Source organism: Amphibalanus amphitrite, unplaced genomic scaffold, assembly GCF_019059575.1.
Source record: "Amphibalanus amphitrite isolate SeventyFive unplaced genomic scaffold, NRLGWU_Aamphi_draft 000330F_arrow, whole genome shotgun sequence".
In the NCBI taxonomy this organism is placed as follows: Eukaryota; Metazoa; Arthropoda; class Thecostraca; order Balanomorpha; family Balanidae; genus Amphibalanus; species Amphibalanus amphitrite.
The window spans coordinates 251,562-271,207 of record NW_024881825.1 but is presented as its reverse complement, the minus strand read 5'-3'; the positions used below and the strand labels follow the sequence as shown (position 1 = coordinate 271,207).

The 19,646-nt window shown below is 53.0% G+C and overlaps 1 protein-coding gene across 1 annotated transcript in view; it reads left to right on the top strand.

Annotated features, from left to right (window-relative positions):
- Positions 1-17,789, top strand: part of LOC122388671 (serine proteinase stubble-like) — a 31,015-nt gene extending 13,226 nt beyond the window's left edge. The window contains exons 2-10 of the mRNA XM_043379949.1: positions 2,246-2,350; positions 7,743-7,862; positions 9,710-9,892; positions 11,775-11,969; positions 12,890-13,055; positions 14,204-14,353; positions 14,628-14,770; positions 15,088-15,242; positions 15,742-17,789. Coding sequence (XP_043235884.1) covers positions 2,269-2,350; positions 7,743-7,862; positions 9,710-9,892; positions 11,775-11,969; positions 12,890-13,055; positions 14,204-14,353; positions 14,628-14,770; positions 15,088-15,242; positions 15,742-15,900 — 1,353 coding nt within the window. The 5' untranslated portion in view covers positions 2,246-2,268 and the 3' untranslated portion in view covers positions 15,901-17,789. The remainder of the gene's footprint in view (positions 1-2,245; positions 2,351-7,742; positions 7,863-9,709; positions 9,893-11,774; positions 11,970-12,889; positions 13,056-14,203; positions 14,354-14,627; positions 14,771-15,087; positions 15,243-15,741) is intronic.
- The last annotated feature ends 1,857 nt before the right edge of the window (positions 17,790-19,646 follow it).

Below are 19,646 nucleotides of genomic sequence, written 5' to 3'. Positions count from 1 at the left end.
GAGTCACCGACTCGCTCAGTTGGCTCCTGGCTCAGAACACTGGGGAGGCATGGGCACTAATACAAATGATATTAGCGCCACCCATATGATAGTGTTATGTTGTTTTTGGTATGCCTATGTTTTGGTGTAGGTATGATTGTGCATATGTTTTCTGGCGTATGTCTTGTGTGCATTGTGTATGTTTGTTATGCCCATGCTTGTCTTGTCTCTAGACGTAATACAATTGATGATGATGATTGATGATGATGATGATTGCAGGCGAATTTGTAGCTGGATATGAGACTAGACAAGGACCGTTACGCTCGCCTTGCGAGTGGATATCCAATCGAAGGAATGTTGTGATTTGTATGGGATCGCCTTTTGTCCACTCAGAGCTAGCAAGGAATTTTACATTTAGGACGGTGATTACTAAGCAACTATTACTATGCCAAGCAACTATGACGAAGGTTGGGTCCTTAAAAACTGTGATTACGGAGCGAGCGAAGCGAGCGGAGTCTCATACTGAATTAAAGGGACACTCCCACCTTAACATTAGTTTTGAGTTGAGATAGCCAAATTGGTGGCCATGGCCTGCAAATACCGGTTTGGGCACTCACAACATCGAAAAATGCTTTAATTCGAAGATATGGAATTTCAAACTTGCAGTTTTCGGATTCTAAGGGGCTAATGCATTGGAATGCCCCCTTAGAATTTGTGACGTCAGCGGAGATCTAACGATTTTTAAATCTTAGACTAAAACCATTGTTAACACGTGATGGTATACGCTGGTTTGCGCGCAACGTCTGCCGCACTTTAAGGCTGCCAAATTATTGCTTCCAAATAAAGTCGCTAGTAACAGGGGAGATCCCAAAAAGTAAACAAAAGTAAAAGCCTAATATATTGAAAACCAGTGAATATTTTTCGGTGAAATTTGGTAGATATTCGTTTTCGCTCTTTCTGAACCGAGCGACATCACTTTCATGCCAATTCATTAACTTTTTTGAAGGTGGGAGGGTCCCTTTAAGGGAAAATCCTGAGTATGAGCGGCCGGCCGGCCGGCCGGCCGGCCGTGGGGACGCTCTTCAAAAGCTAATATCTTAGGAACGGGACATCCGATTGACAAGCGGTCTTCTTTACTGAATGTCACTTGGACGTAAAAGTTCTGTGGTGTGATGGCCACCATGCGTTCTTGCCAACCACCGCACGTGGCGCGTGGTAAAGTTGGACATTTTTTAAGAACCCCAAAATTGCAACCTCAATAACGGCACAACGGTTGGGCCGATTGAATTGAAACTCGGTACACAGTTAGGTCTCCATCAGATAATTCATCTGCATGTGTTAAGGTTGGGGTGCTACAGCACGTGCGCACGTGCAGGGGGCGCTCCCAGATCTCGAGAACGGCTGGGCCGATTGCGCTCAAATTTGGTACACGGTTGGGGACCAGTTAGTAGGGTGCCGTGCAAAAGTCAGTTTGGACCCCGCTTGCACGTGCGCACGTGCAGTGTGCCGCTTCCAGATCTCGAGAACGGCTAGGCCGATTGCGCTGAAATTTGGCACATCGCTAAAGACCGGTTAGTAGGGTGCAGTGCACAAGTTAGTTGGAGGTACCCCCTCGCAATTTCGCACGTGCAAGGCCCATCCTCTCGCTCGCTCCGTTGGTCGCCCAAAAGGCGTTTTACTGGTGTTGGTATCATTTGATTGATGTAGGAGGTCATGAATTGCGCATAGTGATAGGTATGTCTATGCTATGCATATATAGCTCTAGCACTAAGCATCTGCATTATGCAAAGCGACGTGCTGTGAAGATGCCAAACATGGTCTAGGTAAACGTATACAGGTTGCAGAGCTGTTAGCGTACCAAGTTGCATAAAAGTTGCATGAAATATGTAGATTGTAGGTACGGTCGTTCGGTGTAACCAAATGAAAATGATAGAATAGATATCTTATTCTTGTTTGTATCATTATGTTGTGTTATTCTGTGTTTGTTGCTGTGTGCTGTTACCACAACTTCTCCGATTAAAGGCAAAACAAAATATTAAAGCCTGATATTTAGGCTGTCCTATTTAATGACCTTGTTCATTAGTTTGAAAAGGAAAGCACAAAAGGCAACACAAAAAGTGATGTCATGCAGTGGGTAATTCCTGTGCAAACCAGTGAATGGGGCCATCCAATACACGAAAAAGAGAACATTGTTCGCGCGTTAGACGAGTGGTACCTATCGCACGCCTCTTTGCCCCTGATGTGACGCCGTATCTGTGTGTTCCAGGAGCGGGCAGCGTCCGGCTCGCTATGCGGATGAAGCTATGCTGGCTGGTCCTGTCGTTCGCTGTGTGCGGTGACCTGGTCTCTGGACAGCCTCAGGGCAACTCGTGTAAGTACCTACTTCGCCAAACATGAGAGCAATTGAATTATGGATCAACTACAAGATATGCCAGCATGACATTGCCAGCAGGCAAAATGTCACAGTAGTTTCCCAGGGACAGTCGTCGAGACGTCGTTTTCTACGGCCAGTAAAATCGCCATCCAGCTGCGTTCTGTCACGCTGCAGATGCTCGCAGAGAACACGTCGAGCCTCCTGGCTGCGGTGCTCCGCTCCGCCCCCCCCCCCCCCCCCGAGAGGCGCCGGCCGGAGTGCGGCGACTTTCGCTGCCGGAGAGCACTCGCCCGGACCGGTCGGCCGGCCGCCGCGCGACCCGCGAGTCGCGGGAGAGCTGGAGACTGGAGAGCGTGCCCCGGGGGTGTGAGACGCCGCGCAGTGAAACCGGCACTGCCGGCACTGGGACCAAGGTTACCGGAACGCCCCGCCCGGCAGCGGGGTGCAGTGTTCACTGCACGTCCCGGGCACAGGACGAGTGTGTACCCGTGCACTATAATGCGCAATTTTTGCATGGTGTTATAAACAAAGGCTAAATGCCATCAACGCACCTGAACAGAGGCTCAGTAATGATTGATTTGTTACGCTAGGTTACCCACAGGCTACCCATCGCTTCAATGTCCTGGAAGGTGTGCTGCTTTTTAGCTGCGAAAGAAAAAGGCACACAGCGTCCGTATACAGGCACAACTGAAGTTCCACATTGACAAGTGCATGCAAGTGCACTGATCACCGTGCGTGATTTCGGCTTCTATGTCGTCTATTGCCATGTACGTGCTGTATTTTCTTGCCTTCCCATTGCTCACTGCAAGGTGTCGAGTGTCGTTACTTGAAGTCGCGCTCACAGTTCGGCACTGCCACTACTGGCGCGGCGGTGCGCCGGGCTGGGCCGAGACCAGTCGTAGAGCGCGGACAGACTACGAGAGTCGCACGGGCCGGCACCGGGCCCCCGGCCCGGGGGTGAAACCGGAGGCTCGGAGAGGGTGGTGGGCTCCCACTGGCCGGCGATCCACCGCGGCGCTGGAGTGGTGAAAGGCCGCCGGCCGGCCCGAGCCACCACTGTGGTCCGGTCCGAGACCACTATGGTCCGACCCGAGACCACTGTGGACCCGCCCGAGACCACTGTGGTCCGGCCCGAGACCACCACTGTGGACCGGTCCAAGACCACTATGGTCCGGCCCGAGACCACTACTGCGGACAGGAAGTCTCCCAGCCGTGCAGCAGACGACCGGACCGGGATTGTTACAGGCTACAGTCGGTACTCGGTGTAACTGTTTTCGTGGTGCTCTTCTATCCAACGAACACGGACACACACGGGCAGCTAGTCCGTTGATGCCCTGAACCCCTAATTAGCCGCTGAGGTCCAGCCAGTCTACCCATTGAGACCCTATAACCAGGCTACCGAGACTCTGAAACCTATCTAGCTAGCGAACGGAGACCAGTAGCCATCCCACCGAGGCCCCTAACCAGTCAACTGCATCCCTAATTGGCCAGCGGCCACTTTGAGTTCATTGGTGCCTTTTAGAACTCGCAAACTCAATTCTGTCAGATGTTACCTATTTACGGCAAACTCCATCAGCCGAACCTCAAGTAATCTCAGTGACATCTTATATGACGTAACACAAGGTCTAATATAAAAAATTGAATACGCAACCATGCTGGTAGCCATGCAATTCTTTTTGCATTATTTTATAATTTTTCAGTTTTTTTTTTTCACAGCGATCATCGATCAAAGTTGACAATCAGTACTGACGAGAAAAGTTCCCTTCATCGCTTTGCAGGCATTGGTTTATGCATTGGAAACCCTAACCAATAATCTTCGATCAATTTTAGGGCACTGAAAAGAGAGGTGTATGAAACTGTCATGGGTTAGCAAAAATCTATTATCCATGTCACCCAGATATCATATCGGTCATTAGTGGCGCGTGAGCGCTCCGCCGCACTGTAAAATCAGCGTGCACTGAAAACAAGTTGAAAGAACGTTATGCAAAAGCATCTTAAAATATTCCACACTTAGGTTTTTTGGGTATTAGGGTAAACTGGCTTAGAGGCGAAGCAGAACGTCTGGTTCATGTAGAACACACACAGTGTTTCACATAGACCGAAGACACGTGCTGCTTCTTCGCGTGCAGTCTTAGTGGCCCCAGGGGGCTTCAACTCGACCAACACCGGTTCTTCAGTCGTTCTCCCTAGTCACGTGATATTACGTCACACCAAGCGCGCGAAAGATAAACCCTTTGAAGGTTTTGCACGAACTAGCATCGGGTTTAAGAAGAAGGGGTTGTGGTTTAATCAGTGTGATGGCTTTCATCAAGACCACGCCCGCCGTACCACGTTCTAGCGTCCACCGGAAGCGATCGCCATTTTTCGATCGCGTTGGATCACGCTTTGTGCAGTGACGAGCGGCTGGTGCAAGATTGGGTGAATGGCAAGTAATCGAATATTGAAGAACTGAAGTAAGGTTAATTTTTGGCTTGTCAAGTGTTGTGTATTATTTATATTACTTGTGATTGACAATAATAAGCAATATCACAACGCTCCTCAAATGCATGGATGAATGCATTGGATGAAGACAATTCATATGCAAGACCATTCAATGCAGTAAGTATTTATATGTTGTATAAATGCCCCATAGCTTAAATTATGCATGTGGTATTTAGACAAATCTTCCAAATGAAGATAAATCAGGAATAGATTCAGCTTGCCATTTTGGGGTCAATTGATTTAGGTATAAATTTGGCTGATTTTAATAAACATATGTTCTTGCTGATTAGTGCAATATTTTATCTAGCTGCACTTTATATGTCAAGTGCATTATTTTATTTTCGGAGTAGGCTCATGGTATCTGAAGTCAATCTAAGTTTTTTACTTCCTGCCTGTTGAATAACGCATCCGCCCGACTCTTCATTCCAGGGGACGAGGCCATCTCCGCTCTGATTGAGGCCCTGGAGTCTGAGGAGAGCGTCCTGGCGCGCGGAGACGTCGACATCGTCGAAAACGCTGGCTTGAAACTGGTGGTGGAAGGAGAAACTGTATGTGATTTGGGAGAATGCGATATCGCCACCCGGCTGCTGATATGGGCGACAGCGCTATACATACTGTGTTTGGGAAAACATCCACTTGCTAAAGCTAAAAATGTGTTCATATTTGGCTCTGGAGTTCTTTGGCTTGGATGTGTAAGGCAAGTGACACGGCCGAATGGAAAGCGTTCCTGCAGGCTGATTGCGGGCTGATCGCAGGCTGAATGCGGGCTGGTTGCGGGCTGATCGCATGGGCTGGTTGCGGGCTGGTTGTTCCTGACTGGAGACTTGCAGGCTGATTGCTCAGAGTAAAGAGGAAGGTAATACATTTTAAGGTGTATCAAGTACTGTGTTTGCGCAGCAGATGTGACGGCGCAGGTCGATAGCCATGCATGGGAGGTTCAATAGACGAATGAACGGGGATTTTGCGGTATTGCAATAGAACTGAAAGGGTTCTACAACCGATATTCAGAACACAGGGTGGTTTCCCTATAAACCTCAGGGACTTCTTCACAGACCCTTTGGGGTTCTTATCTAGGTGCTAAGAACGCTCTTATTATAAACCCTAAACCTCATAAGAGTCTTTGGAAGAATCGTGTGGATTCTTTTCATGAGAATGCAAAGCCGTCTACGTGAAGAGCCATGGGGGTTCTGAAAAACGGTGGCATAACATTTTACCCCACAGGGGTCTAAATACCCCTGTACGTTCTTAACGTTCTTCCAAAGTGTTTTCAGTGCATGCGTCAAGTTAAATCATCCATCGACTGGGATAATTTAGAATTCAGTACCGTTTGGACCCCATTAACCTTTGAATACTTTCGAAGCTGCTGCTGATCCGCTTTTACTAACCTCCAGGCCGTGCCCTCTTTCAGGCCAGCTCGGCCTCAAAGTCCCGCGGTGCGTTCGTGGAAGTGGGGGCTTGACTCGTTTCCCTTTCCTGTTATCCGGTAAAACCGGGGCCCAGCTCCACCAGCCTGGACCTGGACTGGTCGCTGGCCCGGCATTCGGCAGCGATCTCCAGTGAAACCTTCAGAGCGATCTCCTCGTGTCTCGATTAGAGAGAAACTTATCCAGTGTTAGGTTCAGATCTTGTTTAAGACGCATTAAGTAAGCTCACTTATTCCATTCACGTTCCTCTAGCCATTGACGTTTTGCATTTTGGCTTCATCTCTTTTTATCCTCATTGTTGGACTGTCGGCTATCGAACCTTCTTCTTGTTAAAGGCATGACCCAACTACGACAATTTCAGTTGAATAATGATGACTAATGTGTACCGATGTTGCAACGCACGCCGTATTACACACAGCACACAGCGGGCCCGCCGCTGCCGCCAGTGGGTATGTCTTGTAACAAAGAACCGGTGACGGCTGAAAGTGAGAGTTGGAGCGTGACGTCCCGTCGCGACCGGAACCGGAGTCCGGAGCCGCGGCGACCGGCGGGGTCGGGGCCGAGGCCGAGCGAGCGCGTCCGGCCTGCACGGCGCCGAGACGGTTCCAGGCGGGAGGGACTGGAGGCAGGGGCGGGACTGGAGCCACGCGGAGTGAGATGGAGCGGAGACCCCTGCCTCGGCGGCGGAATAGTGACGGTGACCTCTCGGAGCGAAATGCATGTTCTCATCTACCGACAGCGGCGCACGCGGTAGGAGCTCACCGGTCTGCGCGGCAGCCTCGTGAGCCTGTGGCTGGACGCCGACGCTCACAGTGACAGTGATAATCCTGCTCCGGTAGAACTGTCCACTGTAAACGGTCCACCGTTGTGTTCCGCCGTCCCATCGGCACTCCAAAACTGCGACACAGTGTCGGTGTTGGCATAATGCGTTTCGAAACCGTCTTCGGGCGCTTGATGGAAGAGGAACAATACAGTGTGTCCCAAGATCTGCCTGAGCGCTCCCGGTGTCGGTCTTTGATCCACGGTCCTTAGAACGCCTCATCGCGCTCCAGCTTTCCCTTCTCTTTCATCCCACGACTGCGCAACGGTTCAGAGAGGCCCGACGAACCTTATCAGAGCCTACTCATGCTTGAGCTGTTTCGTTTCATGGGCAGATGTATAGTGAATGGTAGGTACAGATCTGCTGAGGCTAAATACTTATCTATGCTGGTATCACGCCTCACTGTGCCATTTATGTAGATTGTAGCCTTTAGCCCTTAACTCCTTTAGTTATGCACCCTCATTACAGCACGGAAGAATGTCACACGCTTCATAATGATATTATCTTTAGCATTGACTCGTCGAAACCGGTTTCGACATGTAGGAGACTGGAATACAGAAGCAATCTACTGTCCTTAGCAGTCAGCAATGTTATCAAGTCCAGCGATAACTGTAAGCACCTGTGTTTGATGTCCCACTCATTCTGATTACCTGTGTTGTTTCAGCGTCAGTATCGGCAACAGACGTCGCCGATCGTCACAGGAGTCGGCGGGATGCCGGCAGCTGCTTCTACAATGGCGAGATGTACCGGTGCTTTTTCTCCATCACCTGCATATTCTCCGGAGGTGAGTCCGCCGAAACCAGCTCTCGCCCACCGCGGGGGCGAGAGCGCAGCTGTCAGTCGTCATGGCATTGCGTGGGCAGATGAATTTTACACAAGGGACAATGAACGCAGTTATTTAAAACTCATGCTTCAAATGGCATCACAGGCTGTTTTTATTCCTTTCCCAATGATCAGATTCTTTGCCCAAATGGAGAGATTAACCCTCGCCGGCACAGGGGGGGTTGATGCAACCCCCCTAAGGTTTTTCGCGAATAACTCGCGTAAAAAGCGGCCGATTGCGACGAAACTTTCAGTACCCTCGCATTGATCAATTTTACACCTACCTTGAAAATTTCATGACCCTGACCCCAATGACCTTTGACCTGTGACCTCTTTTCGGTGACCATGTTTGGCCGAAATCGCGGTTCGGCGCATGTCGGCTCGCATTAGCCGCGCGTTTGCAAGCTTTTCGTGGTTTCAAACGTTCAAACATGTGATTTGATGTTGCTCCCATGCATAAGGGTGGGTGTCAAGGTCACCTGAAGGTCAGGTCAGGTCATTGACCTTTGGTGACCTCGGGTGACCTCGGTTCACTTTTTCGAGTTTTACATGTTTCTAGGCTAGTTTTTGGAGCTGAATTCGAATTTAGCAACCATTTGAACATTTACGAAGTAGTTTTGGTGCCTTTGTAACATGTTACGAAGCTATCCGAGGCGGTTGACACGTATTACGAATACCCGTCACAACCCCTACCGGTTGACCTGACCTGACCTGACCTGACCTGGTCTAAATGCTTAAAGACATCATCTCTGATCAAAACTAACACGATATTCGTGATCATCACCCCGGAAAACCACATAGCAGCCACACTTTACGACTTTCTAACAGGTCCCGATTTTCCCGGTTTTCGGGTCATTGACCTGACCTGGAAGGTCACCCGATGACCTAGGACCTTAAAATTGGGTATCATCGGCTTCCTCTCGTGACGGGCAACACGCTCGTTTTTTCCGCGAAGCTCTAGCTCAATCAGGGGCCAAACGCGAGGGGGGGGGGTCGTACCAACCCCCCCCCCCCCCCTTGTGCCGTCGAAGGACTCAAAATGGCCTGTCCCGGCGAGGGTTAATATAGATGAAGAGTCCAGAGGGATCGTGCCGTAGCTCTGTGTGTCTGCCCGCCAGAGGGGAGGGCTGGCTGCTGCAGGGGCCGGCGCCGGCTGACCACTCGGGCTGCTCCCTGCCATGGTGACGCCACCGGCGGGCGGTGAGAAAGTGGGCGGCAGCTGGCGCACCTCACCGGCTCCGCTCACCGGTCACGTGCGGCTCTGTCAGCCGGACAGGCTCTCATGGACACCGGCTGTGGCCTCTGTCAGCTGCACCTCATCCCATCGCCCTGGGCAGACTCAGCACTGGCACTCGTGCAGTCTCGGTCTGTCAGTCTCCAGTGAGGTTTGTGTTCGCGCTTCCTCCAGCGCTCTCGGCCGATCCCGTCTGTCGAGTGTCCACAGAGACCCGCCCGCTCCGTTCACAGGGAACTGACTAGAGATGTCAATCGGATACCAACTTTTTGGTATACCGATACCAAACCGATACCAACTTGGTATTTGGTATTTCAATCGTAATGTGTTTGGTATTGTGTTGGTATCATAAGGCCTCACTAAGGTATAAGAGGCTAAGAAATCGGTAAAAAGTAGGTATTTCCCTCATTTTCCCAAGTTGGTTTGGTTTCGGTATTTTCCCGTGGTTTTGGTTGGTATTTGGTTTGGTATCGGTATTCCGATTTTCTGTAATTGACATCACTAGAACTGACGCCCGGCCCCGTCCGCTCCGTTCACAGGGAACTGACGCCCGGCCCCGTCCGCTCCGTTCACAGGGAAGCTGATGCCCGGCTGCGGCAGTCTGCTCTACTCGTGCTGCGTTCCGGAGTCAACCAAGCGGCACAGTGGCACGCGCCACGACCGCGGCTTTCGGTTTCCCTCGCTGCCGCTGACGGTGCCCCGGCTGCCGCCGCCGCGGCTCGTCTTCCGTCGGCCGCCGCCGCAGCAGCGCGGCTTCGGTAGGTGCCGCGCCCGGTCACACGGGTCACACGGGTCACACACGGGGTCACACACGGGTCACACACGGGGTCAGCGGGTATCCCGCAGAGTGGCGTCACAGGTCACACAACGGTGTCCGGAGCAGGCGGTGGGCTGTGACGGGGTAAGGTCGGTGATCGGCAGGTTCTCACGGTGACGTGCGATCCGTAATATACCATATCATTCTATTACGACGGATCGCTAACCCCTTAGACGGAATGACCGTCGTAATGAATGCTATTTGTTTCTACTAAAATTAGTGGTGCGCTAAATGCCTTCAGTCAATTGTTTCTAATTTTGATACGCTAAATGCCTACAGCATTCTTCTCTTATCTCGCCTTTTCCTGCTGTTCGGTGTTAGCGTCAGGCATTAATGCCGCCCTACCGATCGGTAACGTAACACGCCGTGAAGGCATAATGACGTCTCCGATGTGACACAATGTGCGCTTCAGCGACCCGGCACGTGTGTCGACTGTCCGTCAATTGTGCGACACTGCAGGTCACGCGGCGTGACGAGTTTTGTTGTTGGCGACATAACGCGGCACGCTACCGCCAGTGGCGGCGCGGCTCGGCGCCCCGTCTCGCAAACGGCGCCAGACCGCGACGGACCGCCCGAGACACGACCGTCCCGGCGCCCCGCAGGCGTCACCCCTGTCCCATGTGACGTCACTTGTGTTCCGGTGACGTCACATGCTGCTCTGTAGCCCTCGGTCACCTGTTAACCTTTTGGCTTACATCTAGCGAATGGTTCCTGGTCTTGAGGACAGTATTTTTTGTTGGACTTCAGAGCGTATAACTAAACCGCTGCACCGATCTGTGTGTGTGTGTGTGTGCTAAGCGATGTTGGTTGCCTGCATGCTTAACGATTGTGAGCTACCGTGTCAGTCTGAGCGCTCCGGGCTCCTGTGGGGGCTCCGGGACGGGAGTGGGATACTGAAACAGCCGGTGTCCCCAGTCCGAGCGCTCTGGGCTCTTCCAGGGTACCGCCGGACAGCGTGCCCTCAGTCCCTGGGCTCCCCGGGGACGGGTGTGGGGTACCGGGGCAGCGTATATCCCGTCTGAGTGCTCCGGACACTACCGAGATGACGGCGGGACGGCGCGTCCGCAGTCCGAGCGCCCGGTCTGCGCGCCACCGCCGCTGCCTGCTTCCTATGTGGCACGGACACCGTTTAGCACTTGCCGCTATCTCCGTTCACTTTGTTACGCTCCGTGGAGAAGGCGTGCCGCGCCTCCGTGGAAAGTTGGTCCACTTTGTCTGACGGAGCCCCGTGAGGAAGGGCAAAGCAAACAACTCACTGATTTCTACTTGGCTGCGGTTTTAATCCTTGGACCAAACCGGGAGATATTTGTGTGGTCAAAACCAGTTTAGTGGTATTTCAGTTTTTAGTGCTGCATGTCTATGTTTATGTTTGTTTATGCGTTCAGCGTTTTGTTTCGCACCTGTACAATGCTTACATTCCATTAAGTTTTGTTACTTTCTTTTTCATATGCCTTGGTATTGGTATCGTGTTTGTTACGAATGTCAATGGTCTTAGAATGTCCTTTTATATTTTATGGAAATTAAGTCCGAACCGAATGGATAAAAAGGTGGCTGCGGGCATGGGTGCCACGCTAAGCGGTGCTTGTTGCGATTGCCACATGTAAACATCGTGCTCGTCATATGAAAATAATGCTACATTTCTCAGTGAGAGCTCTTGTAAATATGGAGCCCCGCCACGCCAGCTGACGGCAGGTAGTGAATATATCGATGTGGTCTACACTCATTTCCACCAACTAAGCCGTAACCCAATAGGTCACATTCATTTACCGCAAACAGAGCCCCCCATCCTGTCCGCTGACGCTGACTGGGTGTGCCGCCGGCAGGCACGCGCCACTTCTCCGGCCGCCGGCCGCGGCCGCCGCCGTACCACCTCTCTGCCCCGGCGCCGACCAGCGCGCCGCCGCCGCCGCCGCCGCCGCCGGCCTCCCGAGCCGACGGCAACTACAGGCGATCGCACGGCGACTTCTCGACACGACCGGCACTCAACGAGATCGCCGGCCCCGTCATCAGGGACCCCGGTAAGCACATACCTACGAGTTTCCCGTCAGAGACCCCGGTCAGTATACCAGCCCCCTGTCAGGAATCTTGAACAGTCCCATCACCATATTAGTGGCCCCAGTCAGTCCTGTTCTCCTGTAAGAGGAAGGTTAGTAAGGTCAGTACCAGTCCTCTGTCAGGGACCCCGGTAAGTTCCAGTCCCTGTCAGGGATCCCGGTTAGTACCATTCCGCAGCGGTTCATACGGCCAACAGCAATAAGTCACTGAGGTAAAGGCTGCGATCATGAACCTTTCCCCTACGTAGTTTGTGGGGAGGAAAGGACTGGGCCTTAGTTCTTTTCATCTTTGAGCATTTCATGGACCCACCAGTGATTCTGATGGTGCGATTGTTTCCGCTCCCGTTGCGGCTGTAAAAATGGAAACCCCACCGGACCGCCGCGTGAGCCGGGAGTCCCTGACCACGCATGGCGGCACACGAGAGCCGCCGGCCGCCGCGCCGCTGGGCTCGAAAGCGAAACGGCGCCGGCGTAGAACGAACGGCTCTCGGCTAATGTAAACTGATCTCCCTATCAACCAGCCCGGTGCTTTGCCAGTTCTGAAATGCCTGCAATTTTCGGTGCACCACGAGCGGATATTCACATGCGAATAATGGTAAATGGATATGAGTTGGTGTTATGAATTTAATAATGAAATTGTATTTGTTTTTTTGCTAGCTTAATGTCAACATATGCAGAGCTAAGCTTCAATAACTAGGTCTTTTGGAGCATGATGCTGTAATTTGTAAAGTACATGATACGTGTTTAAAAAGGTGTTTTATATTCAACGTTAGTTTCAATTTTTAGATAGTTTCAATTTTTATATAAAGAAGTAGGTATGTTGTGAATCAATATCCATCTGTGACCTGACCTGTGACCTGACCTGTGACCTGGCTCGCCTACAGAGTGCGGGGTGCCGCGGCCGAGCATACAGAAGCGGATTATCGGCGGTCACGAGGCCAGTTACGGCGAGCTGCCCTGGCAGACGCACATCCGCATCCTGGGCTACCAGTGTGGCGGGGTGCTGGTCAGCAGGCTGCACGTGGTCACCGCCGCCCACTGCGTGCACAGGTGAGTCTGCCCGCCTGCACCCCGTCCTGACCCGCCCACAGAGTCTACGGGAGAGCCGGCCCGCCCGCACCCCGTTCTGCCCACCGCCGCGCCGCGCCGGTACCGCCCACCGTCTGCCCGGCCCCGCCCACAGCCGATGCGGAACTGCTCACTGAGTTTGAAGACGAGTCGGAGCGGTAGTAATTTGAGCGACGATAAATGTTTGCGATCATATTCCATCGCCTCCCGCTAGATGGCAGCAGCGGTGAACGCCTGCAGTGATGCTGTGCCGGATAGCCTTCCTACCACCACCCGGTAGATAACGGCAGCAGTGGACGCCTGCAGTTATGCTGATACTGTTCCGGATAGCATCAACACTTATATACCTGCCACTAGATGGCAGCAGCTGTTTACGCCTGCAGCTATTCTGATACTGTACCGCAAAGCATTCCCACTCTCATATCTCCCGCTAGATGGCAGTAGCTGTCTACGCCTGCAGTCATACTGATACTGTACCGCAAAGCATTCCTACTTTGATATCTCCCGCTAGATGGCAGTAGCAGTGGACGCCTGCAGTTATGCTGTTCCGGATAGCCTCCCGCTTACATACTTCTCGCTAGATGGCAGTAGCTGTAGTGGACGCCTGTAATTATACTGTTCCGGATAGCATTATTTCTCATCTAGTTACAACTCTGGCTGATGCTTGCAGCTACACATACTTACTGTTACGCACCGTTCCGTGCTTCTATCCTCAGGATACTGAAATCCTTCTCCTCCACGCCGCAACCCCCCTCCGGGCTGGACAGGCAACTTTATCTCATGCGGGCTGCTCCCTTGGAGCGGCACCGCTGCTCCCGAGGGAGCGCACCCCGTAGCCGGGTGCAGTGAGTGCCTTGGGGCTGGGTGGCCTGTCCTCTGGACGGGCTCAGCCCCGGCGACTCACTAGGGTGCCTGCCCAGACCAATGTCTCCCCCTATATCCTATCATCCTCCCGGCTCTGAAATGGTCTCATTGGCCCGAAAGGGCCTAACCCAACAAAACAAAACAAACAAATTACTGTTACGCACAGCTGGAATATAACAATCCACCTGAAATTTTGTTCCATCTGAAAAAATAATCCCAGTTCTCAATGATAGGTCGACACCCCTGACGGCCGCCTCCCGCCGCAGGGCCGACCTGAAGGACATCAAGGTGCACCTTGGCGAGTACGACACCAAGGACACGGGCTTCTACCCGGAGCCGTACCCGTCGGCGGTGCGAGCCGTGGCCGAGGTGCGCATCAACCCGCGCTTCCACTACATGCTCACCCAGCCGGACAGGTGAGAGCACTGGGAGAGCTAGGAGGGGAGAGGTGAGAGAGGTGAGCTCACTGGCAGAGGAGAGGTCGGTTACTGAGAGGAGGGAGACAGCTCACTTGGAGAGTTGGCTTGAAGTCACTGTGCCGAATGTCATTTGATGACGTTGCCGTGTTCGTGCACGTGTTACTTATATGGAATTATCGGTAAACGGCTGGTTTACAGATAACGGGAGCGTGGTACAGTTTGACGCTCATTAAACCCTACTATGTGCCTCTGACCGCCGTCTGTGTGCCAGGTTCGACGTGGCCGTGCTGCGGCTGGACTTCCCGGTGGAGTACCGGCCCAACATCCTACCCATCTGCCTGCCGCCGGACCGGGCCGACTTCACCGGACAGGTGGCCGTCGTGGCCGGCTGGGGCAAGACCGACAACTCGTTCAGTGAGTGACGCCCCGCCGCGGAACACTCCACCAGAGCGTCCTACCTACCCGTACATCGCACAATTACCTATGTGCCTCCTAACATGTAGGATCTGCGATTTCAATGCTATAGACCATCCAATTAAACTGCAGCGTAAAGAGTGAGAACAATCTGGTCAAACAGCTGTACTCTAAGTCCTTAGCTAGAAAAAAGAAGAAAGAGAAACAACTAAACAACACGGAGCTCTGCATATCTGAGAATATTTGATGCATCATATTTGTGTCAAGTGCAGCATCATGCTCACACGCACTCACCCCGCCCCCCCCCCCTCCGCCAGGTAAGACGGGCACCAACATTTTGAACAAGGTGCCTGTACCGATCATCAGCAACCAGGAGTGTCTGCGGTGGCACTACCAGAAGCACATTGACCTGCAGCTGCACGCCGAGATGTTCTGCGCCGGCCACGAGACCGGCCAGAGGGACGCCTGTCTGGTGAGAGAGGGACAGAGGGGGAGAGAGAGAGAGAGAGGGGGGGGGACTGGACAGAGGGACTAGACAGAGGGACCGGACAGATGGGCGCCTGTCCGGTGAGGGAGGGGCAGACGGACGCCTGTCTGGCGAGGAGAGGCCGTGGTCCGTGGTGAGAAAGGGACGCCTGTCTGGTGAGGCGCTGGACAGAGGGACAGGCTCAGCACCGCCCAACGGAAATCTGTGGAGGCGTGTAAGCTAGGCTAACAATTCTGTAAATATTTTGATTTTTGATCGACTTGTTCTCTGACCACAGAATACGTTCTTTTTTATCTTTTTCTGCCAAAGTTAGGCATACCATGGCTACGATAAACTTAACTTCTGACCTCTGCTGACCCTACCCGTTCCTCGGCTGACCCGGCCCGAGCCTCTGATACTGACCCGAGCCCGACCCGTTCCTCTGACACTGACCTCTGCTGGCCCGTCCAGTCCCGTCCACTGACCGCTCCCGTCTATCCGACAGGGCGACTCTGGCGGGCCGCTGATCGTGCTGCACGGCGGCCGGTGGACGCTGGCCGGCATCACGTCGGCCGGCTTCGGGTGCGCCGTCGACCACCAGCCGGGCATCTACCACAAGGTCTCCAGCAGCGCCGACTGGATCCGCGACAACATCCGCGACTGATGGCGCTGCCGGCCGCACTGCCGCGGTGCCGCTGAGCGCTGCCCGCCGACCGCACTGCCACTGAGGGCCCTCATGGGCCGGGTCAGACGGCCGCACTGAGAGCTCTCAGGACCAAGTTGGACGGCCGCACTGCCACTGAGCGCCCTCAGGGCCAGGTCGGACGGCCGCTGAACGCTGTCAGGGCCAGGCCGGACCATTAGTGGTCCAGATGGCATGGTGGGTCCTCTGCGGTACAAAGTAGAACGGTTCAGGGACATTCTCATCACGTGCAGAACGTGAGGAATGCGTCGGAAACAGGGATTCGTAACCCGGGAACATCCTGAAGACCTGAGCACACTGAAGGATGGTTCCCAGGCCGCAGGCAGAGGAACCATCCCAGGCCGCTTGGCTGGTGTGGTCCAGCGATCTCTGGCGGTAGCCGGTGTCTTGTGACGTGACTTGATGAGAAGTTACGGTGCTATTCCAGAGCTGGTGACGCTCGCTGCTTAGGAAACTCGATGTCGCGGCAACATGTTCGGGAATTCGCCGCCCTGACTTCGTTACGAGTTCGCTCCTCTCACCGCGACCCGTGTTACCTATGTCGAATATAGCGCAATTGTTGAACTGACGGTGATATTCACCAGTTGGTGCACCGTGAAAGGAGTTACCTACTGTTGGCCGGAATAGCGAGCACTTTTGTATCGGAGACAACGGATCGTTACGGTTAGCGCGCGGTAACGGCTGAGGAGAGGCTGCACACTGATTCATCTGCACATACGGCCCCGCACACTCGATATCCAGCACTGGCGCGCAATCGGTGGTATAGGAACACCTGCAGTTTGTTATTACGAGGCTCCGATTCCGAGTTGATCTCGCTCTCAACTCCAAATGCATTACAAATTGTCGGATGAGATAAAATCTAGCAATATGAGTCACGGAGTGCACAATCTGATAGATATTGTACTGCGGAGAGGCAGCATATCAAATGCTGCACACCGTGTCGAAGCTGTTTTTATCCGTGTTCTATGCACGCTGCACCACTGAGTGCACCGAGCAGCACCGCTACTCGCTGGCACGGCACCGCTGCTCCGGTAACGATCGGGAAGGTCCTATGTACGTGTTTATGCAGAGCCGCGGGAATTCTGGTGGAACGATGAGTGTAGTAAGTAGTGCTAGTGTCGGGACGCTGTTGCGCTGTCAGTGTGCTGCCGATACTGGGTGTCATGTGACGCCTGCTTTGCGCAGTGAGTGTCGCCGGGTGACACAAGGTTACCGAAAAGTATCAACAGAGGTCGGCCCGGCGGAAAGCGCTGTATAGGTTACCATTAGCATTTTGGGGTCCAAATGGGTGATCGGACCTTGCTCGTACGAGGAACCCGAGATTACTGAGACTGCCTTATTTTATTGGAAGCTTTATGACAATGAACTTTTGATAAATACTGCCTTCCATTTACTCATCTGAATGCAACGTATGTACGTGAATCAGGGTTCGGTTCTGCATGTCTTAACAATTTTAGAGTTCGGGATGGCTGCAACAAGCCGCTACCTGAATTCAGCCATGTTCGTACCGCGCAGTGTCTGTTGATGTTTCACTGCTGCTGCCGTGTGTCTGGCGCCGTCGCGACGGTCGCCGTATGCCTGCTGATGAGAACGGTATTTACATTGTTGTACGTTAGTGGTGTGACGTCGCTGCTGTTGGCGCCGCTGTTGGCTCGTTGTGGATTGTTTCGAACTCCTCGGGCGGGCTCCGCGCTGGCGACAGGCCCGCTGCGGGGACGGGGTTCCAGTGACTACGCAGTCTTTCCTGGTATATCGCCTGATCGATGTTTAGAGTCGGATCGCTGGACATGATGACGTACAATACATGGAAGGTTGTACCAACTACCAACCCAAACAGCCCGGCTTTGATTACACGGCCAATGTGTGTGTGTTGGGGGGGGGGGGGATGGGTGGATCGCAAGAGATTAGGCCACCAGAGTCCAATTTTATCGGATAGAAAAATGGTTGGCTGCTTTTCTTTGCCTCATTACATCCCCAAATTTCACCAGTCACGCAAAAAATATATCAGCCAGTCTAATAACTGACGCGTGGACTGATATGTAGATATTCATAATTTTAACCCTCGCCCGCACATGCCATTTTCCCATCCTAGAACGCACATGGGGGGGGGGGTTGCCACCCCCCCCCCGCGCCATTTCGTTCCTGTTGGAGATAGAGCTTAGCGGTAAAGACCAAAAAGATTCTTTGGGAAGAGACGAATCCAATGGTACCCAGTTTTACCTTCTCAGGTCAGTCATTGACCTTCCAGGTCAGGTCAAACTAAAAAATGTTGCTGTTTTGGGTCACCGTTTGATATCAAGTGCGCTGCTTATCATATGCCGATGACGATGCCGTTTTCTGGTGCCAAGCCAGCTAGAAGCTCTTTCTCACACTACCCGACCAGGTTTTTGCTGCTGAGGTCATTTCAGGTCAAGTTAGGTCAAGGTCAATTATATGTGTTTGTATGTCTGTGTGTGTCTGTGTGTATACTGATGTGTGCACCGATTGTTTATGTGTCCATATTACATGAAATCATGATCTGAGAAGCTTTTACCAAAAATGCAGTCAAAAAACTTCACAAAAAGTAAATTCCGCTTGCCTAAAACGCAATTATCTTAGATGACCTAGGTTGACCTTGACCTTGACCTTGACATCTGTACATCGTCGAACAACATGTTCCATGATAGGTGGGAGGTAAGACTGGTAAAAAAGGCCGAAATCAAGGTGTCAAAAGCTCACAAGGCCCATAGCCAACGCAAGATGTCGAGAATTGGCCATTTGGGTCATGACATGACCTGAAAAACAAGGTCATATCTCCGAAACCAAAGGTCACAGAAACTTGAAATTTTCAGTGGACCTCAAGAAAGGATAGAGGAGCAGCTATACGAAAAATCAGCCTTCTAGCTCTAAAAATGTTGAGTGCAGAGCAGAAAGACTACCTGGGGGGGTGGCAACCACCCCCCCCCATGTGCGGGCGAGGGTTAAACCATTTTCGGCAGAAGTGCGCTTATGTCTGGAGGTTATCGGGGCTATCTCGGCGTGACATTGGTCCACGTCTGAGACCGGCGGGATAATATCGGGCGGGCATCGGCCATTACCGATCTGACATAGGATAGGACATCCGACATATAGGATTCAGAACATCGGGCCGCTGTAGACATGAGACGGAGAAAACCCGGTTGGACATCGGTCGTCGGGCGGCTGATGTCGGGTGCTGGGGATGTCTGGAGCTGATGTCGGGTGCGAGGGATGTCGGGAGCTGATGTCGGGTGCGGGGGATGTCGGGAGCTGATGTCGGGTGCTGGGGATGTCTGGAGCTGATGTCGGGTGCGGGGGATGTCGGGTGCGGGAGATGTCGGGAGCTGATGTCGGGTGCTGGGGATCTCGGGAGCTGATGTCGGGTGCGGGGATATCGGGAGCTGATGTCGGGTGCGGGGTATGTCGGGAGCTGATGTCGGGTGCGGGGGATGTCGGGAGCTGATGTCGGGTGCGGGGGATGTCGGGTGCGGGGGATGTCGGGAGCTGATGTCGGATGCGGGGGATGTCGGGAGCTGATGTCGGGTGCGGGGGATGTCGGGAGCTGATGTCGGGTGCGGGGGATGTCGGGAGCTGATGTCGGGTTCGGGGGATGTCGGGAGCTGATGTTAGGTCAGGTGAACGTTGGCCGATACGGGGTCGGTGCCGGTGCCAAAAGTCCATAAACAATGCCCGGTAGCGCAGACAGGGGG